Genomic DNA, 19645 nt, shown 5'->3' with positions numbered 1-19645 from the left:
AAACTTTCATTTTTGAATTTACCACCTCGTCAATAGGCTCGATACTTTTTTAATCGACACGTGAATGACAATCATGAGAGTGGTTGGTTGAATACATGTCTAGACAGCGGCGGCAATGCTCTCGTGGGGAGGTGAATATACTGTGCATCTGGCAGAGAATGAATAAAAGGTGAACAGCAGATAAACAGGCAGCCAATCAGAGGCCGAGCTCGAGGCGGCATCCCAGCGCTTATTGGTCAGTTGCACATCGAGCTCCAGTTCTTATTGATTCGTCCGCCGCTGCAGATCTGACTATCACTCTCTGTTTTTTGGCTACTGTAGTTTTGGGTTAAAGCAGACCCATTTACTTTTCTTCCTTCTACTACTCCTTTTCCTACTCGTCCCTGGACTTTTGGTGAGTTAGTCATCCATTTTATAATTTGTTCTACAGGTGTAATATCAGCCTTACGCAACGCAGACAATTCAAATGTCTTGTCAGCTAGAAGTCAGCAGCAGCATCGTTACATGACCATCCTCATCTACCTCACCAACCAGCAGCGCCCATTAGCTTAGCTTAGCCAGCACACAGACACAACATTTTAACATTCACCGTGCGAAGGTGTTTTAGTCTAATTTAGTGACGTTAGCTGAGCTCAGCCGCCCGTTTGACCGATTTTTTTCTCCTCATCTTGGCCGCTCACAGCATCACCGAGCCGCCGCCGACAGTATGACTGAGACGGAGGTGTTAGAGAAGAAGCAACAGCACAAGTCCAGCAATGGGGATGTTCTTGCAGAGGCCAACAGAGATGATGTGTTTGATCACACGTACAAGGAGAAAGAAGGCCCCAAACCTGCCTCCACCATCGTATGGAAAAATGTCATATTGATGGCTGTATTACATATAGGTGCCTTGTACGGCGTATTCGTAGTCCCTTCAGCATCTTCTCGGACCTTGATTTGGTGTAAGTAAAAAAACAACTACCTGTTACAGAATTTCTGCAAAATATATGTATATATGTGTTTGTGTTGATTGTGTCATTTGGGGATTGCATAGGCCTTCAGTATTTTTCCACAATCACAGCTGTTATGTCAGCTACCCGGCCCACTTTTTTTTTTCTCGTCGCTGGTGTCTGCATATAACCTGTCTGTGCATGTGCATGATCTTCCCGGGGGGATCCTGCATGTTTTGGGATTATAGATCAGACATGTATGATTGGAGATTTAATGTCACACTTTGTATCCTAAAGCTGCTCTCAGGATTGCACTGAAATGAAGAGTAGAAACATTAACTGCATGCACGTTTTATAACATTTGGCATTACAAGGTTTTTGACATTTTACAATTTTATTAACATAATTGGGGATGTGTATTTCTCATGAATCCAAACCACAGAGACTGATTGTCTGAATAGATTTTAAAGTCTCTCCAGTCTCCATGTCATAGGCTACATGCAATCATCAAATGGTTTGTTTTATGCATCCAGTCAGTCTTGATATGACATAATTACATCACCCAGTGAATGTCACTGAGTTCCATATAATGTGTCTTGCTTCCGTTCATGGTATATTAACTCTCTTGTGGAACAAGCAGACTAGGGTCGACCGGTTCAGTCAAAAGGCAAATTTGAAATATTTTCAGATCGATATACAGTAGTGTACTGGGAAAAATGTTTTACATGTGAAATGTAATTGTGAAGAACATTTTGGGACAAATTCAGAAATGTATATTGTATTTAAGAAGAGAAGAGAAGAGTTAGATATGTGCTATACTATTTGGGAATATCGTGCTTCATAGTGTCATATCATAGTGTGACATAGATGACTCACTTGTGATCACTTCTTCTCGCATGATGATCATCTTCGCAGCCCCTAACACGCACAAGTAACACTCAGTACAAGTGTACAGAAAAATGTCTGAATGAAGCATACACGTTGCAATCTGCAGTATTAGTGCAAAGTGGATTATGACGGGACACACGAGTGGATGAGTGAAGTGGTGGTCAGACTTAATTTGTTTATGCCTTTCTCCCCCACAGCTGTACTTTGTTTTTTGATAAGTGCTTTGGGAATCACTGCAGGAGCTCACCGCCTGTGGAGTCACAGATCCTACAAGGCCTCGTTACCTCTAAGGATCTTTCTTGGTTTTGCTAACTCCATGGCATTTCAGGTATATATCTACATATAACAGATCTGCCAGCCACACACTTAACTTAAGACTTAATGGCCGTTTTCCACTGCTGCTTAAGTACAGCAGTCTTCTGTAGTGCATGTTATTATCCCTGTCTTTTTACCTGAACCCACAGAATGATATCTTTGAGTGGGCTAGAGACCACAGGGTGCACCACAAATATTCCGAGACAGACGCAGACCCTCACAACGCCGTGCGGGGCTTCTTCTTTGCTCACATCGGCTGGCTGCTGGTGCGCAAACACCCCGACGTTATCGAGAAAGGCCGCAAGCTGGAGCTCACCGACCTGTATGCTGACAAAGTTGTGATGTTTCAAAGGAAGTAAGTGGCTTTAAGTAGATGATTAATTTCCCGCTTTATTTAGCAGCAAACATTTCAGCCTGGGATAGATTTAATATGACGAGATGGCGCACATTACTCATTTGGCAGGAAGCGTTGACAGTAAAGAAGTGTGTTGTGTCATTTTACTGACCCAATAATATATCAAATAAAAATGTAGGCCAAAGAGGGAAAAAATACACACTTTCTCATACATAATTGACCTACCACTGCTGCAGAGTTTTTGTCTATAGATACGGGTTGGATTAGTCATTCTGGTTCAACAAGGTGACAGCTCCATTCTTTGTCTCTCTCCCCCGACAGGCATTACAAGATGTCCGTGCTGATCATGTGCTTCTTCGTCCCCATGGTCGTGCCTTGGTACTTTTGGGGCGAGTCTCTGTGGGTGGCCTACTTCGTCCCGTCTCTGCTGAGGTACACTTTGGTGCTGAACGCCACCTGGCTGGTCAACAGCGCCGCGCACATGTGGGGAAACCGGCCCTATGACACGAACATCAACCCCAGGGAGAACAAGTTTGTCGCGTTCAGCGCCATAGGTATGTAACAAAAACTATCAGGTGTTCATTTTCTTTTCTCTCATTGGAACAAAAGACGAGATAGAGAGATAAGTCAAAACTGCCGTAGGGCCACTCGCATAACCGGACGTACCTTTGGCCTACATTTAGCTGCACAGTGGGTTTAACAGTCAGTGAAGTGTATTATGCCTGGATGACTATGGCAACACTAAGAAATATCATAAAATAAATGAAAACGTTTTGGGGCTCATTCAAACATTTTATTAACCTAATGTTCTGAAGATTTGACCACTACACCAAAGTCACCTCACAGCACAGTGAAGTTTGTGGATTCCCACTCACAAACACTACTAATTGTGCTTGCTGTGTGTGAATTTGGTGTTGTAGCAGGCAAAACACTGAATTGGTGGTGTCCTTTACGTGTCAAAAACTAATTTTCCTATCCCCTGATAGTATATAATGATACTTGCATCTGACAAGATATACTGTATCTTGCTTACAAAATAACACAACCTTATTTCTGGATGTATTCATTAGCATAACCTGTCCACTGTTTTCTTACATATCACAGGTGAGGGATTTCACAACTACCACCACTCGTTCCCCTTCGACTATGCTACCAGTGAGTTTGGCTGCAAGTTGAACCTTACCACTTGCTTCATCGACTTCATGTGCTTCTTGGGCCTGGCCAAGGACCGTAAGAGAGTGTCCCGCGAGACGGTCAAGGCCCGAGCACAGCGCACAGGCGACGGAAGCCACCGGAGTGGCTAAGCTCTTCCAACCGTGGTCAGGCAAAAAGGTGTGAAAAAAAGGAAGAAGCTTCACAGTCCTTTGACAGCTCTACATTTCTCATCTGAAGATAAAAGCTTCATGAGGGCCGTGACCACAATTTGCTTGCTTTTGTGGGTTTTGTAGTTGTTAACTAAACAAATTGTCGAAGATGGATAACAAACAAAAACAATTTGCTAAGCCCTTGGCCTATGTTTCTATTGTTCAGTCAGGCCAAGGTCTTGCAAAGATGTGTTTAGATTTGAAGTAGATGCATTTCCAAAAAAGGTCAACTTCATTCTCAGCTGTTTTCGCCACTTTGGTGTGTATTCTTCATGCAAAGTCATGTAGCCCATAATTTTTATGTAAGTATTACTCAATTATTAATCAAATAGTCATGTCGTGAAGCACTGAAATGTGGAGTAATGTTTCAACTGTTAAGGTAGGATACCGATTGGAGACTGTTGCCTTTATTGTAGTTTACAGCAAGTTTTTACATTTCTGATAGAAAATTCACTTTTGGTGAGCTCTAAAAGATCTGGGGGGATAGGGGGGTGGAGTTTGAATTATGTTTTTGTTTAGAAAAGTTACCGTCTTCTTATAACCTGACTAAGCCAGTATGCCAAAACGTTATGTGAAGCTGAGTCATGCGGTGTGTTGCAGCGAGAAACAACTTTTTTCTTATGCACAAAATGTGTAAAAAAGATTAAAAAAAAGTCAAAGGCTTTATTTAGAAAGAGAGGAGTATGCGATAATTATATTGATAGATATAAGGGACACGGTTAGGCATCAAAGTAAAACTGCCGTTCGATATTAACAGTAAATGTTAACTGTAATTTTGCCATGGAACCATACAACTTTTTTGTGCTTTAAATTAATCTCATCACAGTGCCAAGAGTGTGCCATTGTCGACATATTTATGACCATCTTAACCGACCACTAGAGCACACTGAAGTAGATGTTGCTTCTTCACTCTACATCATCGTGGACGTTTTTTAAATGTTGTGGCGTCAGTGGCTTTTTTTCTGCTCCCCCTCTCCCCCCGAGATATTTTTTTATCTTCCTTTTGTCCTGAAACATCTGCAGCAGAGATTTCATTGGTTGATGTAGTAGCAGCCAGTCATGTGACCGTTCTGGTGTTACAAAACAACATGCCACCCATGCATGATGATGATATACCGTTGTATTAGTTGTATTGAGGTGTGTTCTTCCCCCCCCCCTCCCTGCCCCCTTAAATGGCAGAGCTGTGTCTATTTTTGTAACGTACTGTGGAGCTGCATCGCTTTTGGATCATCAGAACTTGTTGCCGTGGTGATTTTACTGAGGCGGGGGTCTGGTTTCCCCCTTTTTGATGTCCTACAAAAGCTGATTGTTGATGCAGAAACTTCTGGTGCATCGATTTAATACTGGTGTGTGGAATGCTTATCTTATTTATGTATTTATTTCTATTCCCTGCCCCCCAACCACCCTCATTGACTCCAAAAGATTTGCTCTAAACTGCATTGCAAGATGTGGCATATAGTCTTGTTAAAAAAAGTCATCTAATTGGAGCACCTGTTTTGTTTTGTTTATTTTTTTTTCTCCAAAGAGTCAGGATACAACCTAATGCCTTATGACTTACATCCATTCCTAAACTACTTCACATCCTGTAAGGCAAAAAAGGTTCAAGCACCACAATACAAATCTGACCAAGGTCCATGTTTACAGGCTGAAGCACCAAGTGGAACATTGTTTTTATTCTGAAACCATAGGACCATTTCATTCAGGCCAATGGTAGCATGACAACATAAAGGTAATGTTGAAAGGTATGACTTCACTTGCATACTGTGTGCCCAGCGCAATGGATGCACTCATTAGATTTGACCCATCATCTCAGTATGAAACAAGCAAAAGGTGCCTTCATGAAGAACCTTGAAGCACTCAACAAAACCCGACGAAACAATATATTGCAAGTAACTACTGCTGCCCAGAACGCCCAAAATCAACATTGTTCCTAGCCTGGAAATCCAGACCTGCCGCTGGCAAATTAAATTTGCTGCACCTGTTGGGTCTGGATTTCCAGGCTACATTTTTCCTAACGACAAGAAGGTTGTCACTCTGAATGGTAATGTCAAATCTCAACTGTATTCTATTCTGAAATAAAAATTCACAATATTTTCAATACAATCGTAATTCCATGAACAGTTGTTTCTTTTTTTTGTGACTTTGCGTTCTCTAATATCCATTAATTTCATTTTCCTTTATTTATCCTCGAAAGATCAATTGAGGGGTGACCCTCATTTACAATGATGTCGAGTAATATAAATCTGGAAGAAGTACTCAGATGATTTACTGGAGAAAAATTAGGCAAAGAAATGGTTAAAAATAAAAGATTATTAAAGAAAAATTAAAGTAAGAGTGATCAAAATAGATAGTTGCAACCAGTGTTTCTTAGATAATCCAGACTACTATTTTACATATACAATGTACACACAAAAACACAGTGGAATGAAAATTAGACTGCTTCTTTATTAGATGTATTTGAGTAAAAGTATAAAGTTGCATCACATGAAGGCAGAAGTAAAACTTAAACGTAAAACTACTTACATAGCTGAGTGAATCACTGTCCACCAATGCTTCTCCTTCAACCTAAATTTTTAAAAGGCTACCGTTCAAACACTTTTCATTCCAGAAATGAGTCGCAATCGTAAATAAACAATTGTACTTTTTAGTCCATAACATTTATCAGACAGTTAAAATAACTTGACATTGCCAAACTCTATAATTAAATTACGATCATCTCATAAAGGATGATTACATCTTGTATTGATGCTGACACCGATACTAAAAATTTCTACCCTGCAGTATTTCAAGTTGTTAAAGATGGCTCCAGCTCGAAAAGCTAAAACTGTTGCCTATTTCCCCCACACCCATGTCTGTGTGTGTGTGTAAGAGAGAGGATGCAATATACAGCAGTTTCCTGTTTATAATCCAACTGGGACTTGTCTGGAGATTTCCTGTTCCCTGGCCATTTATTTTTGGCCCCTCTCTTTGTAATGAAGAACTCAACTCATCCAGTTTTGCTATTTAATACTGCAGTTATTTGCACTTGCCTGCAAATGAAGGAAGCACTCGGAATATGTGTTAAATGGTTTACACAGGGCGGAGAGGAATGTGTGAGCAGTGTGCTTAGCGGGAGAGCAGATCATATTACACACCAGACTATTTCAGGGTTCAGGAGAACATGGCTTGTCCATTTTTGCTATTTATCTATCTATCTATCTATCTATCTATCTATCTATCTATCTATCTATCTATCTATCTATCTATCTATCTATCTATCTATCTATCTATCTATCTATCTATCTATCTATGTTTCTTTGTCATTTATAAGCAAAATAACTGTTAGCTGCCTGCAGCGCCTCACATCCAGTGGTGGAAGAAGTGGTTAGGCCTATTTCTTTGTGTACAATTAATAATTCCAGGTGAGTATTAGGCTACTGCATTACATGTTAGCAGTGTTTTAAGGATCTGATTAAGTAGGAGAGGCGGTATGTTTATTATTTGGACTTATTTAAACTACTGTAGGCCCTATATGCTGATTTGTATCTTCATCTACAATCAATAATAATAGGCTATGCTACTATTGAGTTGTGGTTTACCCATGGTTTTGGGTAATTTAAATTATTAGTGAGGTGATACTGGTCTGTAAACAACTGTACACAAGATTAGCCAACTCCTGATGCCACCTTGGCCAATGGACGGTGAGAGCGTGACTCAGGCTGCTGTGGTGGTGTGTGGCGTGTGGGTTACATGAGTTTACCATTACTATATTCCATCACCCCAGACCGTCATGACTGGGGTTACTGCCGTTCAGAAAAAAAACAAAATATATAACACACTCACGCCACACATCTCAAATCTCACAGCGTCTGACTGCATTCGGCCAATCAGCGACGAGGTGCTGATCCTCGTGCGCCAATGGCGGAAGGGCGTGAACCACCTGTGGCAGCGTGTAAACCTTTCTTCGTGTAAACTGCCATTTCACCGCCATGGTATTTGGCAGAGATTGAAATTCATGAGGTATGTATGGAGAGGAAGTGTACAGTGTCTAAAAAAAATAAAAATAAAAAGTAGTAAGAGCACTATGAAACATTCACGTGCTTCTGGAGGAAACAACAGCTTAACTATGCAGCTGGTGTGGTGCAGCGGCCAAGCTAAAATATAGGGTAATGCCTGACAACATGAGAGAGGCAGCCATCTACTGTTCAAAATGGAAATGACCTAAAATAGGTTTAAGTCAAGAAACACAGTTAAAAGTTATTGATTCCTTAGACTAGAGCATTATAAATAACATTAGTCTTTTGTAGCAGCATTTTAAAGTCAACACGTCTTCTTTATATGCTACTGTTGGATGGTTAAGTTTGTTTATAAATGTGTTGTATGTGATATGAATGAATGTCGCTTTTATTATGCTTAGGTACTTTAAATAGCAATATGCCTTTATACCCCCAGTAATAAAAAAAGGAATGCGGTCATGTGCTCACTCATTTAGAAATATCTCAGTATCTGAAATAAATGATCATAAAAACACAAGAAAAAAAGGAGAATACAACAATGTGAAGTTCTTTAAACGACTTGTTAAATCATTGTGTGAAATCTACCAAAACTAAAGCTATAGTAAATTACTTAATCAATACAGCCATTAGTCACAATTCAGTTTCTTAATAGAAATACTAAAAAGGGTATCACATAATAAAAAAAATAAAATAGAAATCAATCAAGTCTCAAAAACCTTTGAAGTGAAATTTTATTTGAAAAAAGATTGGGCAATGAGTAAAGTAAGCGACATGGATTGTATAAACATCTGTGCAACCAAAATGAGCACACTGAGGCACTTTACTGCCTTCTGCTGCCATGATACACCAAACTATCCAGCTACCAAACCTCAGATCATGTGTTTTCATTTAAGGTATCACTGTATGATCTAATATAAAAACAAATATGATAAATAAAAAGTCAAATGAATGAAGCGCTACAAAAGGAGCTGTATGAAAGTGATGAGTTAAAGCATCTTTAAAAGGGCGAGTGCCTAACACGGAGGGTGCAGCACAGATGTCAATTCATTCGCAGTTCGACATAAATTAATGTAATTTGTTTATGAGCTGCCATCTAAACTCAAGCGAGTGAAAAAGGTTATACATAGGGATGAAACAGATGCAAGTCAGAGGGTGAAAAGAAAAAAAGATTCAGTCATTCACACAAGCTAACCAGAAAATTAAATAGGTAAGCTAATAAGATAGACAAAGAAAAGAGGTGTGTGGGGGGAGGGGATAAACAGCGACTAGATGATCACTTCTGCATTGCGTTGGCCTAAAACCCCTTGTGGCACAATTAACCGGACACAATCTGTTACAGCAGGTGAAGAGAACAATCAGTGTTTATGTTACAGTGTTTCCAAATGCTCTTCATGAAAATTACACACACACTCAGTAAAAAGTATTAGCCTGAACAGGATAGATAGTAAGTGCAACCCAGACTTTATTCTCACGATTTCATCCCACCTAGATTGGACGTAGGAGTTAGCTAGTCTGCTAGTCCCAGATGTTTTTGTGTGCAGTTTGGAGCACTGCACGTGTTCCTTTAAAAAAAAAGTATATGTAGAGTCTAATGTCTGAAAATGCACCTACGTGTACAAACAACGCCTTGATTCAAACTTTGCACCACTTGCTTTCGCACATTACAACTGCTGAATTTACACTGAATCACAACCGTCAGAAGAATACATTCATCTTATCGTAAAATGACCACAGCAATATTGAAAAAATCTCTACAAAAAAAAAAAGAAAAAAAAAAAAGGTCCACCCCTCCGAAGCCCCAAAAGCGTATGGAGTGATGAAGACCACAATCTGCAATATTTATCAGTAATTCTTCTCATTATCAAAGCACGTCATCAGGTCAAAAAGGAAAATAAATACATATATAACAATATGATAACACTGAATCAGTCTGGATGGTGGTGGTGGGGTTAGACGCCTAGCTTGTTGCCAATGGTCATGAGTACTTTGAGGATGGGCATGAAGCCGGAGATCTCGCTGAAGTTGCTGCTGCTGACCACCTGGGTGTGCACCTCCAGACCTCGCTGGTAGTTCTGACTCGCCACACAGCGGCTGATCTCATGGAGCCCGTTCAGGATGTTGTGAGAGAGCTAAGAGGTTGGGTAGGGAAACAATATGACGCTTTAGAATGTGGCTCCCAATGTTTAGTTTTATAAAATGTCAGTGAGGCGCTGCAAGATAGCACTGAACTGACACAACTCTGGTGGGTAAACAGTGCTAAACACCAGGAATTTTAAATCAAATCAAAATGGTCTCAATTAGGAGAAATGTGTCACAGACGTAGGATAGGAGTATTTTCACATCCTGCCTTCGTCAAGTTACGTCAATGAAAAACACATTTATTTTGCAGAATTGTGATAACCATGTGTGTGTGTAATCATTTTTTACCGATTGCTCTCTCAGCTTGTCATAAAGGTATCCCAAACGTTTGCCTGCGTCATCAAGTTTTCTTTTTGTTTGCTGAAAAGGAAAAATATTTTCAATCCAATGAATTCATTATATATGATAAATAAATAATTCAATCAAAACATGCTTTATTAAACATAGACATACTGGGTCTCTTGCTGCGAGCTGGCAGCGCTGCACCAGGCTGTCAAAGGTGGATTTGAGGACCATTTGATCAGCTGGGATTTCTTTTTGCTCCACCCTCTCTGCCGGCAGCTGCTGGAGGAGCTGAGGGAAAACGGGGACACAAATGAGTTACGTTGCCATGTTTGCCAAGTGCGTTTGCTGTCGAGAATTCAAATAAACAACCAACCTGCACACTGGGCTCCTGCGGGGCTCCGGGAGGGACTTGTGCATGATCGTGAGGCTGTGGGGCCTCCATGGGGAATCCCATCACAGGGGCAGTAATGGGGGCTGGGGGTGTGTAGTTATCAGGGACCTGCTTGTACACGGCAGTAAGAGACATGCAGTCAACTGAGAGAAAGGTTATAAAAAGTTTTTTAGAACACTTGCATGACATTTTTTAAAGCTACTTTTATTGATTTATTTTGGCCTATCAGAAGCCACAACAAGCTGACTGGATGTTCAACTTTAGTTAGCTAACTTGCTAACATCTTGTCTGCTTTCTGGTGTTGACTAAGTGGCGGGTTTATCAGAGCTTGTTTGCTGAAAACATCTGCCTTCTGTTGCTGGAAATGAGCTTAATGAGAGCAGAATTAGGATACCTTGTGGGTTTGTCACTGCGCAAAACCCAAATGAGATGTTGTCATTTAATTCATTGTTATCCATAAAATATTGAATCAGTGGAGCATTAGGAATGAATGACATTCAATTATTGAACTGAGCTCATTACGGGTTGAATTATTAAACTGTACTATGTATACCACATATCTAAGAGCAGTGATGTCCAACTAGTGTTACCTGTATTTCTGCAGTTAACAAAGGGCAGACATCGAACATTCCAAATAGTTTAGTCACACATTTGCACATGCATTATTTTAATTGATGATCATTTAAAAAGGAAATATTGCAAGGGCTGGACAAAACTGAAAGACCTTTAAAGACTATTTGCAAAGTGATGTATGCAGGAGTACCTTCTTCTTCCTGCCTGGTCCCCCCCGAACTGCTGGTGGGTCATTCCAGCCTTCTTGAGGCCCTACATCAGAAGATGAGGGAGAATTTTACTGACGAGTGCAGTCACTCAAGCAGTCAAGGATTACCTATATGAGCCAAGGTTAGTCTACATGGCAAAAATGCTTAAATTAAAAACATGTAATGAAGCCATAGAGTTCAGCAGTTTATGCAAGGAAAAAAGCAAATGTGGCAAAATGTTCAGGCAGCATCGTCATAATCACTCAACAGCAACAATGCCGAATGATCATAAGCTTTTCAATAATACCTTTTTGAGCTCACTCATGTCTTCTAATCTAATGAACAACTGTGCGTGTTATCATTCAAGGGTTAAGGAATCTTGAATCAAGTTTGTTTACTACGGTCAAGTCGAAGCTAACATTCATACAAACAAATCAGCCCTTAAGTCACTACATTTCCCTCAAGCACACGGCGGCACAAGCAAACACCACCAAGAATACACTGAGTGACCAGAAAAATACAGAAAGCCTGCACAATGGAATGAAACTTCATTCAAGCTTAATGCAGAGATATTGTAATGCTTTGTATTATATTGTACTGACTTAACATGTGTTTTTTTATGTTTTGTTTTTGGTCACTCAAGTGTATATTTCAATGCACTCTTCTTATGCCATATCCAGCCCTAACCCTGTCACCTTGAAGGTCCCACTGAGAATTCAGCCAGGGAAAGAATCCTGAAAGTCAAATGAGGTGGACAGCTGAAGATGATTGGATAACCATTTGCAACAGATTCCTGCTAACATGCATTATGTGTAGATATCTCTCTTTCTAGAAAATACATAAGTAAACATGTCAAAAAGCAAATGGAAATGAATGTAATTGTGATCTTTTTACCACACAATGGTGCACATGTATGCCTACCTGTAGGAGGAGGAGCAACAGGAGGGGCCAAGAAAGGCCTTACAGCAGGGGCTCCGGGGCCCCCCTGTGGATACCCTGGTGTATAGGGACCAGATAGCACCATGGGGGGTGCAGCGGGCCCCTGGTTGTACATGGGAACAGGGGCTCCGGGTTGGGAGCTTGGCGGCATTGGGCCCGAGGGTATGGAGGAAGACGGCATGAATCTGGTGGGTGGAACCCCGGGGGTCGATGACGAAGGCTGCATCGGAGGTCCTGATAGGCTGGCTGCTGGCATAGAGGGACCGGGTGGAGGGAAAGGTGAGTGGCCGCCGATGGACATGGGCGGAGGCTGGAATGGCTGATGAGGAAGGAAACCTGGAGGAAGGACAAGGGTCAAATGTAAAATCAGCCTGAGATACCTGAAAAGTAGAATACAAACAAGTCAAATGTCAAATACCTGGAGCAGGAGCAGGATGCTGGGGGTAAGAAGGCCTCATGGCAGGGCGGGTTGCACTGGGCGGCAGTACGTGAGAGGAAGGTGGCAGACCAGGCCCCGAGTTGGTTTGAGGAGGTTGAGGGGTAAAAACAGACGGCATGGGAGGCTGTTGGGCAGCCATCTGGGAAGGAGCGGCAGGCTGGTACTGACTCTGAGGTTGGGGAAATAAAATATCATTATGTTTTAGAGAGAAGCAGAAAAGATAATCTTGCAAAATACATGATTATGTAAATTATTTTGACTGCTACTTTATACCATAACTTGTGCTTTTGTTACAGGAGCCGGAGCAGCAGCAGGGGCGGGCTTGGCTGTGGCCACATTGACTCTGTTGACGGAGTTTGGAGGCTGCTGTCCGCCGGCAGCCTCTCCCTGAGCGTGGAACAGTCTATCTCGCAGCATTGTGATCCCAGGCTAGGAGGGGAGAAAAATTTGCACACACAAAAAATGTATTTAAAATGCAAAATGGAGCAAACCTAAGGGGGATTTCAAATTGACGTTACTGCTAGGCCTCTCACTTGGTCTGAGTTCTCAGGCAGATAGGCCATGGCAGTGGTCAGACTGCCCTCTGCAGCCAGTATGCCGGCGTAGCAGGTTAGCTTCTCGGCCAGGATGGGGCTCTGCACTGCCACCTCACTGTTGCGGAGGCGTTCGATTGACTTACGCAGCATCATCACCTTTTCAACCAGGTCCTGAAAAAAGTACACAGACACACAGAGAATGAAATCCGTTACTGTTACAATTTTCAGTTGTGAAACCCACAAAAATAATATTGCTTCTTTCCTTTTCTTTTTTCCCCGCAAAAGGCTTAACAGGTTTTTGCACGTCAGTACAAGCAATCCTTCCTAATTGCTGGGAGAAATAGTGTATTTAAAATAATATGTTGCTTGTGCAAGCCTGAAGCAAACAGGATTATACCTCTAGACCAAGAGGGGAGGAGCAGTCCCTGTGCAAGGCCCAGCACTCCACTAACTTCTCAATGTTCCCTGAGCAGATGTAACACAGACAGGCCTGTAGGCAACGCTTCTCTGTCTGCTCCAGCTCCAACCGGCCTCCCAGTGTATCTACAAGGAAGAATAACACAATAAAAAGCTTGTTTAAGTCACAGGTAAGGCTGAAGTCTGTTATTCAGCAAGTTAAACAAGTACTAGTGTAATTGGAGAGTTCTTCTAGAAGCAAGGCAAGTTGCAGCATGATCAATCTTCTTGACCTACCGCACAGACGGGCAAAATCTTCTGGGTGAGCGTAGGTCAGCAGAGCAGCGAGAGCCTCCTTCCAATTGTCCAACTCACAGCTTTGCACAATGTCACTCCAGTTCTGAGTCACCACTGAGGATATAAGCTACAGTTGGGGACAAAAGAAAAATTCAAACAATTACATTTAAAATTAATATACCCACCACTCCCACCCTTTGTAATTGTAACAACTGAACCACCACAAGGTCTAAAACATACTCGTACCATTGAAATACTGTTCTTTTGCTTGCTTAGGTATTTTTGCTGAGTTTTCTTGAGCAGCTCCTCTCCTCCACTGATGGACAACAGGATGGCTTCAGCATAACGTCCGTCGTTCAGACACAGATCCACAGCTCCCTCAAAGTTACCCACCAGCAGCGCTTGGCTTATCAAACCGTCTGCGTCTGCAAAAGAACGACAAAGTCATCAGTACCTGGCCCAGCAACAAATACTGCAGTTACACTTGCAAGATTACACAATATCTTAAGACATAAAACTGCGTTTTAAATCAACTAATTATTTGTGTTTGCAGGCGAGATATTTTACCACATGACACAGGGATCTGAAAGTTGGAGTTATCCTTTGGGGTCTGACTGAAGAAGTCTGCCGGAGAAACAGAGACCGAGGTTCGAGCATCAGTGACAGCAGATGCTTCATCGGTCCTCTAGAAATACAACAAAGAATATTTAACACTAAACAAGGGCCCGCAAAACTTGGAATGCAATTAACAATGAGATTTGTATTAACTATTTGGTGTGCTGACTGACTGACCTCAGTCGAGAGCAGCTGCATCTTTTCTGCCAGATCTTTGGCATCCACTCCATGGCCATTGTGCTGAAAAGTCTTCCCAAGGCATTTTGAAATCTGAAGAAAACACAACATATTCACAGCTAAGGCACAAGGTGTGTCACAAGTACATTCTTGAATATGCCAGACGTCAGCTCAATAGTTAAAACAGAGGCGGAATACCTTTTTCTCCAAATCATCTTTGCTAAAACCCAAAAGTCGGAGGAATTTAACGCGGGCTTCCTCCTCAAAATTAACCTTTAAAACAGAGAAAGTAAATTAGCTCAATATACAACAGCATCACACTGACTGACAGACTTTATGTCATGACGAGGCGAGGGCTCACCAGAAGGAACTTCCAGATGTCTTGCTCTGCGTCTGACTTGGAGCTCTGGATCTTGGCCTGGCAGTAGCTGTTGAAGTTGCCGGACTGCAGCGCCACCTGTAGCTCCCTGGAGCGCTGGAGGAACTCTGTCTCCGTGGTAACCTGGCTCACAAACACTTGTCTGGGAACGGGCTGGGGGCTCTGCACTGCAGGCGGCTTGGGATTCTCAAATGTTATAAGCTTTCCACCAAACTAAGGGAAAAACAATAACAACAGGTTATAATAATAATAATAATAAAATATATATATTTATGTTATTCTTTTTTTTTATATATCCATGACAGACTTACACCAAAGGACGCCCCCACTGGTCTGCGCACCCACTTAGGTGGCTTCTTCAGAGGTGGAACTATCGTGTCCTGTGTTGTAGGCTGGGTAACTTGCAGGGGGGGCAGCACCTGCCCTGTACCAAAGGGATCCATAGCATCAAATGAGGAGGATATCTGTTTAAAATAAAATGTTAAATGTTAAAAACAAACAACGTTTGGGGGTAGAACTGAAATAATTAGTCAATCAATTAATTGATGATGCAGACATGTCACTGGTTCCAGCTTCTTAAGGCCAGGCCAATTAAACAGTGATGGACCAAGATCAATCGATCTTATTCCATGTTAAAATCTGTCAGTGTGTCAAGGATAAACAGTGTTTCACATTTCTTGACGTCAATCCCTCTACACCAGCACCATCTAGTGGACAAACTCGGCACACAGCCTTTGGGATTAAATACATCACATGAGGAACAGACGGCTACCATATCGGCTGTGCTTTGCTGCTGAGCCTTTAAGCTCCCTCCCATCACAGAGTAGACACTGATTCTCCCATCAAAGGAGGCGGCTGAGAGCAGGGCCGGATTCCTGGGGCACCACTGGACATCAAAACACCACTGGTTCGCTGTTGGAAGCTCGTAAATTACCTAAAAATTAAGGAAATGACACGTGAAAATACATGCCAATTAAAATCAAGTGAGAATAACATGGCAAGTTAATTCAGGGATAACAGAAAAAAACTTCAATGTAATATACCTCTCCAGTGTTTGGATTCCAGCAGAGGATCCGGTTGTCTTTGGCACTACTGAGTAGAAGCTCGGGGTCGGCCTGACTCCAGGATATGGACAGAATTCCCCTTTTAGGAAAATACGAGCAGCAGTTAAACACAGAGTTTTAAAGGAAGGGGATCAAAAAAATTCATAAAAATTAAATGAGAAGGACACACAATTTGTTAAGGCCTCACCTTGTGTGATTCTCGAGGACCTTGAGGGGCGATGTGGCAAAACGAAGGTCCCACATCTGGATGACTGGCAGTCGGTCATCTTCAGAGGCCAACACCAACTGAGTGGCCACCTCAGGGTGCCAGAGCATTCCTGAACAGTGCATCTGAAATCAAATAAAAAAGAAAGAAAAGTGAGGGGGGTGGGGGCTGGCTTGAAAACATTTTAAAAATTAATGCTGCCCCCTTAACATTGATGATTTAAAAAAAGATCTGTCCAGAAGCCCCCTAGTCGAAACATTGCAATTATATATACAGTACAAATGAAGATATATCGGTTAGACTGCACTGATTGTCTTACAGTGGCCACTGTGTCAGAACTGTGAATATCTTCTATACAATATTTTATCGTCTGAAATGTTATTGATGTCTTGCAAATGAGCTGTATTGCTTGCTTTTCAAAACTAGGCAGATTTGGCAGAAGGTAACTTTAGAATTGGACAGTGTTTTGTATAAAAGTCAACACCAACCCTGTTGCTATGGTCACTGATCTTGATGATGGGCTCGTTCTTTCTCAAGTCCCACACCACGGCCTTCCCGCTGGGGCTGGCAGAGGCCAGGATGTGCTGGACCTGCCTGTTCCAGGACACAACACTGACGTCCTCGGCAGGCTAGAAAAGAGACAAAGACTGCTACTGTCAAAACAAGCCTGACAAACAAATCCCTGATATTCAAATATTAGGACTACAGACCCTGTGGAATGCAAACACTGTTGGAACCTATTTAAATGCCCTTTGAGAAAAAGCTGCTGATAGTGATATCAAATGTATGAATGGCTCGCTTGGTTACATGACCATTTTATAAAGAAAATATCCATGTGACAAAGGCATCATTAACTCCATTATCTAAGGGTACACAAAAGATTTACATGAAATGGAAACAATAATCGAAACTTCTTTCTGGCTTTCATTCTTAACTCATAGACATGAAACTACATAGGTAAAGAAACTAGGAGAAAGCTGCCTGTTGGGGATTGTGGTTTCTATATAGTGCTTTGACTCAAACCGTAAATGGGCCAGCATTATTATAAGAAGTTAACTCATTCCTCAAAGCAGATGTGTGAAATTCATTAAACCTACGATCTCTCAATCACGAACCCCACCTGTGTCTTTGCTCCCGGTGTCATTGGGCTGTTAAAGTTGTTCAGATCCCAGATGTATATCTCAGAGTCATTCGCTCCGGATGCGAGGAGATTACTCTGGGAGAGGAACAAATTGAGACCGCTTAATAACAATGTACAGCCATGTCAGGAAGGAGAGGTCCTTCTGTATAAACTGTCTCTAAGGACACAGAAGACTTGACCTGCAGATATTTACCTGGAATGGGTTGAAATCTAGCGCTCTTATGGGTCCAGTGTGTTTGTCAGACTCTCCCACTATTGCCTCTGCTCCGGAGCTTATTATGGCCTCTGGGTCATATACAGTTAATGCGCCATTTTCGCTGCCCACGACCAGTCTCCCTCCAGTGCAATCTTCTCCCATTCCAAAATTCACCCATACGATACTGTGCAACCTACGGAATATGAAAAGTATAGTGAGTGACTGACAAGAATTTAGTATAATTCAATATTTACAAGAATCTGAGAGTAAGGTAATGATAATTAATCATGATAATCAAGGTCATATTTTCACATTAAACAAGCATGTACTTCCTTGTAAACAAATATGTTCTCCAAAGCAAACTTTGAATAAACAAAACTTTGATAACATACATCCCTGAATGGATTTGCATTTTGCTAGATGATAGATATTTTAAATATTTAGCATATTCATGATAAAAAATTAATCTCGACTAAGACCCTGGAGCTTCCAAATATATACAGGTCCTAGTTTTATGACATTTCATATGTGTGGATGATAGCGGTAAAGCTGAGATATATTCTGTACCATACTGTACGCAATAATGAAAGTATTGTTTTAAAGAACAAAGCAAAGTTGCTTCTCTGCAGTGGCTGAAACTGATGGTAGTAGAAGTAGTGTGGAGTACAATGTTGCCAACAAAAGGTCATATCATCATATTTTGAGGTATCACTTCTCTAAACTACCTGTTTGCGGTTGGCAATGAGCCTTTGAGGTTCATGTCCAGAGAGGGGTCAGCAAAATCCACCTCAAATATCTCCAGGGCAGCTGTGGTGTTGAAGGAGGCATCGAGCTGCTGCGCTGATGTTCCTAAGGCCAGGCAGATGGGATGGTGTGCGGCGGGACTCCACGCCTGGTGGGCAGTCCTCTGGATCTCCTTCAGCCTCATAGCTATCCTCAGCAAGTGTCAAGTCCTGGACAGCGAAACCACTGCATCAAATATAATACATTTCTCTGTATAACACTTGGTGTGGATTAACAAGACTCCGTTAAGTGACTTTAATGTAAGGAAGAGGGACTCACAACTCAAGTCGTCCTACTTTCTAATTCCAATATGGTTCCACCCTACTGACAGACTGCCTCCGACTACTTCCTGAAATTGCTGGTATATGTTAACGTTAACTAGGCAACATCCTGCCTGTAGTACAACATTTTTCGTATACCAACAACAGTATATATTAACTATATTAATTTAGTTTACTTACCGGTGATGTTGTCTAAATTAAAAGCGTCTTTAATATAATGAAACGCAGGCTAACGATAGAATTTCGCAACTACAGCTCCAATAATGTTTTACATAGAAACCAAACCTCTGCTCGTTGAATAACACAGAACAGCTGACTATCAGAAAATCCATAACTACCACTCTAATATTTTTTAAAGTATCTAATAATCTCTCCTGCATGCCACAATATAGGAGAGAAGACACCCAAGTTTATAGGTTAACATTTCATCTCGCCGACAAGTGTCTACTCGCTCCAGTCAATAGCCGGAGCCCAAATTACTGCAAGCTAACAGCCACCACCCTTGTTACCATACTTTCCCAGACATTACAGAATTGAGACGCGTGTAAGCCAAGCTTTAAAACATATAGACAAATATGTTTTTAACTCACGTAAACTGTCAATATCACAGGCTGACTGGCCTCATCCACAACAAACTGGAGAGCTAGCGACTTATCAGCCAAGCTAGTTGCTTAGCCGCAGACAGATTCCGGCCAAAGTGCTGTGCCGTGTTGTCACTAAGCTACGGTAGCCGACGCGGACATTTCTCATTTGGCCTTAGTTAACCCCGACGTCA

At 41.7% G+C, this 19645-nt stretch overlaps 2 protein-coding genes across 6 annotated transcripts; one reads left to right on the top strand and one right to left on the bottom strand.

Moving 5' to 3' along the window:
- The first annotated feature begins 270 nt into the window (after nucleotides 1-270).
- On the top strand, nucleotides 271-5902 carry scd (stearoyl-CoA desaturase (delta-9-desaturase)). Its single transcript, XM_080049373.1, has 6 exons — nucleotides 271-394; nucleotides 683-941; nucleotides 2015-2145; nucleotides 2282-2487; nucleotides 2809-3041; nucleotides 3592-5902. The coding sequence occupies exons 2-6, from the start codon at nucleotides 707-709 to the stop codon at nucleotides 3789-3791; spliced, it is 1005 nt and encodes a 334-aa protein (XP_079905499.1). The 5' UTR covers nucleotides 271-394; nucleotides 683-706; the 3' UTR covers nucleotides 3792-5902.
- Nucleotides 5903-8559: 2657 nt separating this feature from the next.
- sec31b (SEC31 homolog B, COPII coat complex component) lies at nucleotides 8560-19601 on the bottom strand. 5 transcript variants are annotated; one of them, XM_080049228.1, is made up of 26 exons: nucleotides 19461-19601; nucleotides 18532-18775; nucleotides 17804-17999; nucleotides 17590-17685; nucleotides 16958-17098; nucleotides 16452-16594; nucleotides 16244-16343; nucleotides 15973-16134; nucleotides 15512-15664; nucleotides 15183-15413; nucleotides 15020-15094; nucleotides 14822-14914; nucleotides 14597-14714; nucleotides 14276-14454; nucleotides 14030-14156; nucleotides 13734-13879; nucleotides 13334-13507; nucleotides 13074-13229; nucleotides 12780-12969; nucleotides 12344-12697; nucleotides 12118-12156; nucleotides 11425-11486; nucleotides 10644-10772; nucleotides 10439-10558; nucleotides 10274-10345; nucleotides 8560-9975 (listed from the first exon to the last, which is right to left on the bottom strand). In XM_080049228.1, the coding sequence occupies exons 2-26, from the start codon at nucleotides 18732-18734 to the stop codon at nucleotides 9796-9798; spliced, it is 3639 nt and encodes a 1212-aa protein (XP_079905354.1). In that variant the 5' UTR covers nucleotides 18735-18775; nucleotides 19461-19601; the 3' UTR covers nucleotides 8560-9795. The 5 variants fall into 5 exon arrangements, with proteins under 5 accessions (XP_079905354.1, XP_079905356.1, XP_079905355.1 ...); XM_080049230.1 differs by having other exon boundaries at nucleotides 10644-10769; XM_080049229.1 differs by having other exon boundaries at nucleotides 18532-18759; nucleotides 19461-19579.
- Nucleotides 19602-19645: the final 44 nt, after the last annotated feature.

This window comes from Ammodytes marinus (assembly GCF_949987685.1).
Source record: "Ammodytes marinus genome assembly, chromosome: 20".
Lineage (NCBI taxonomy): Eukaryota > Metazoa > Chordata > Actinopteri > Uranoscopiformes > Ammodytidae > Ammodytes > Ammodytes marinus.
This window is presented reverse-complemented; position numbering and strand designations above follow the sequence as displayed.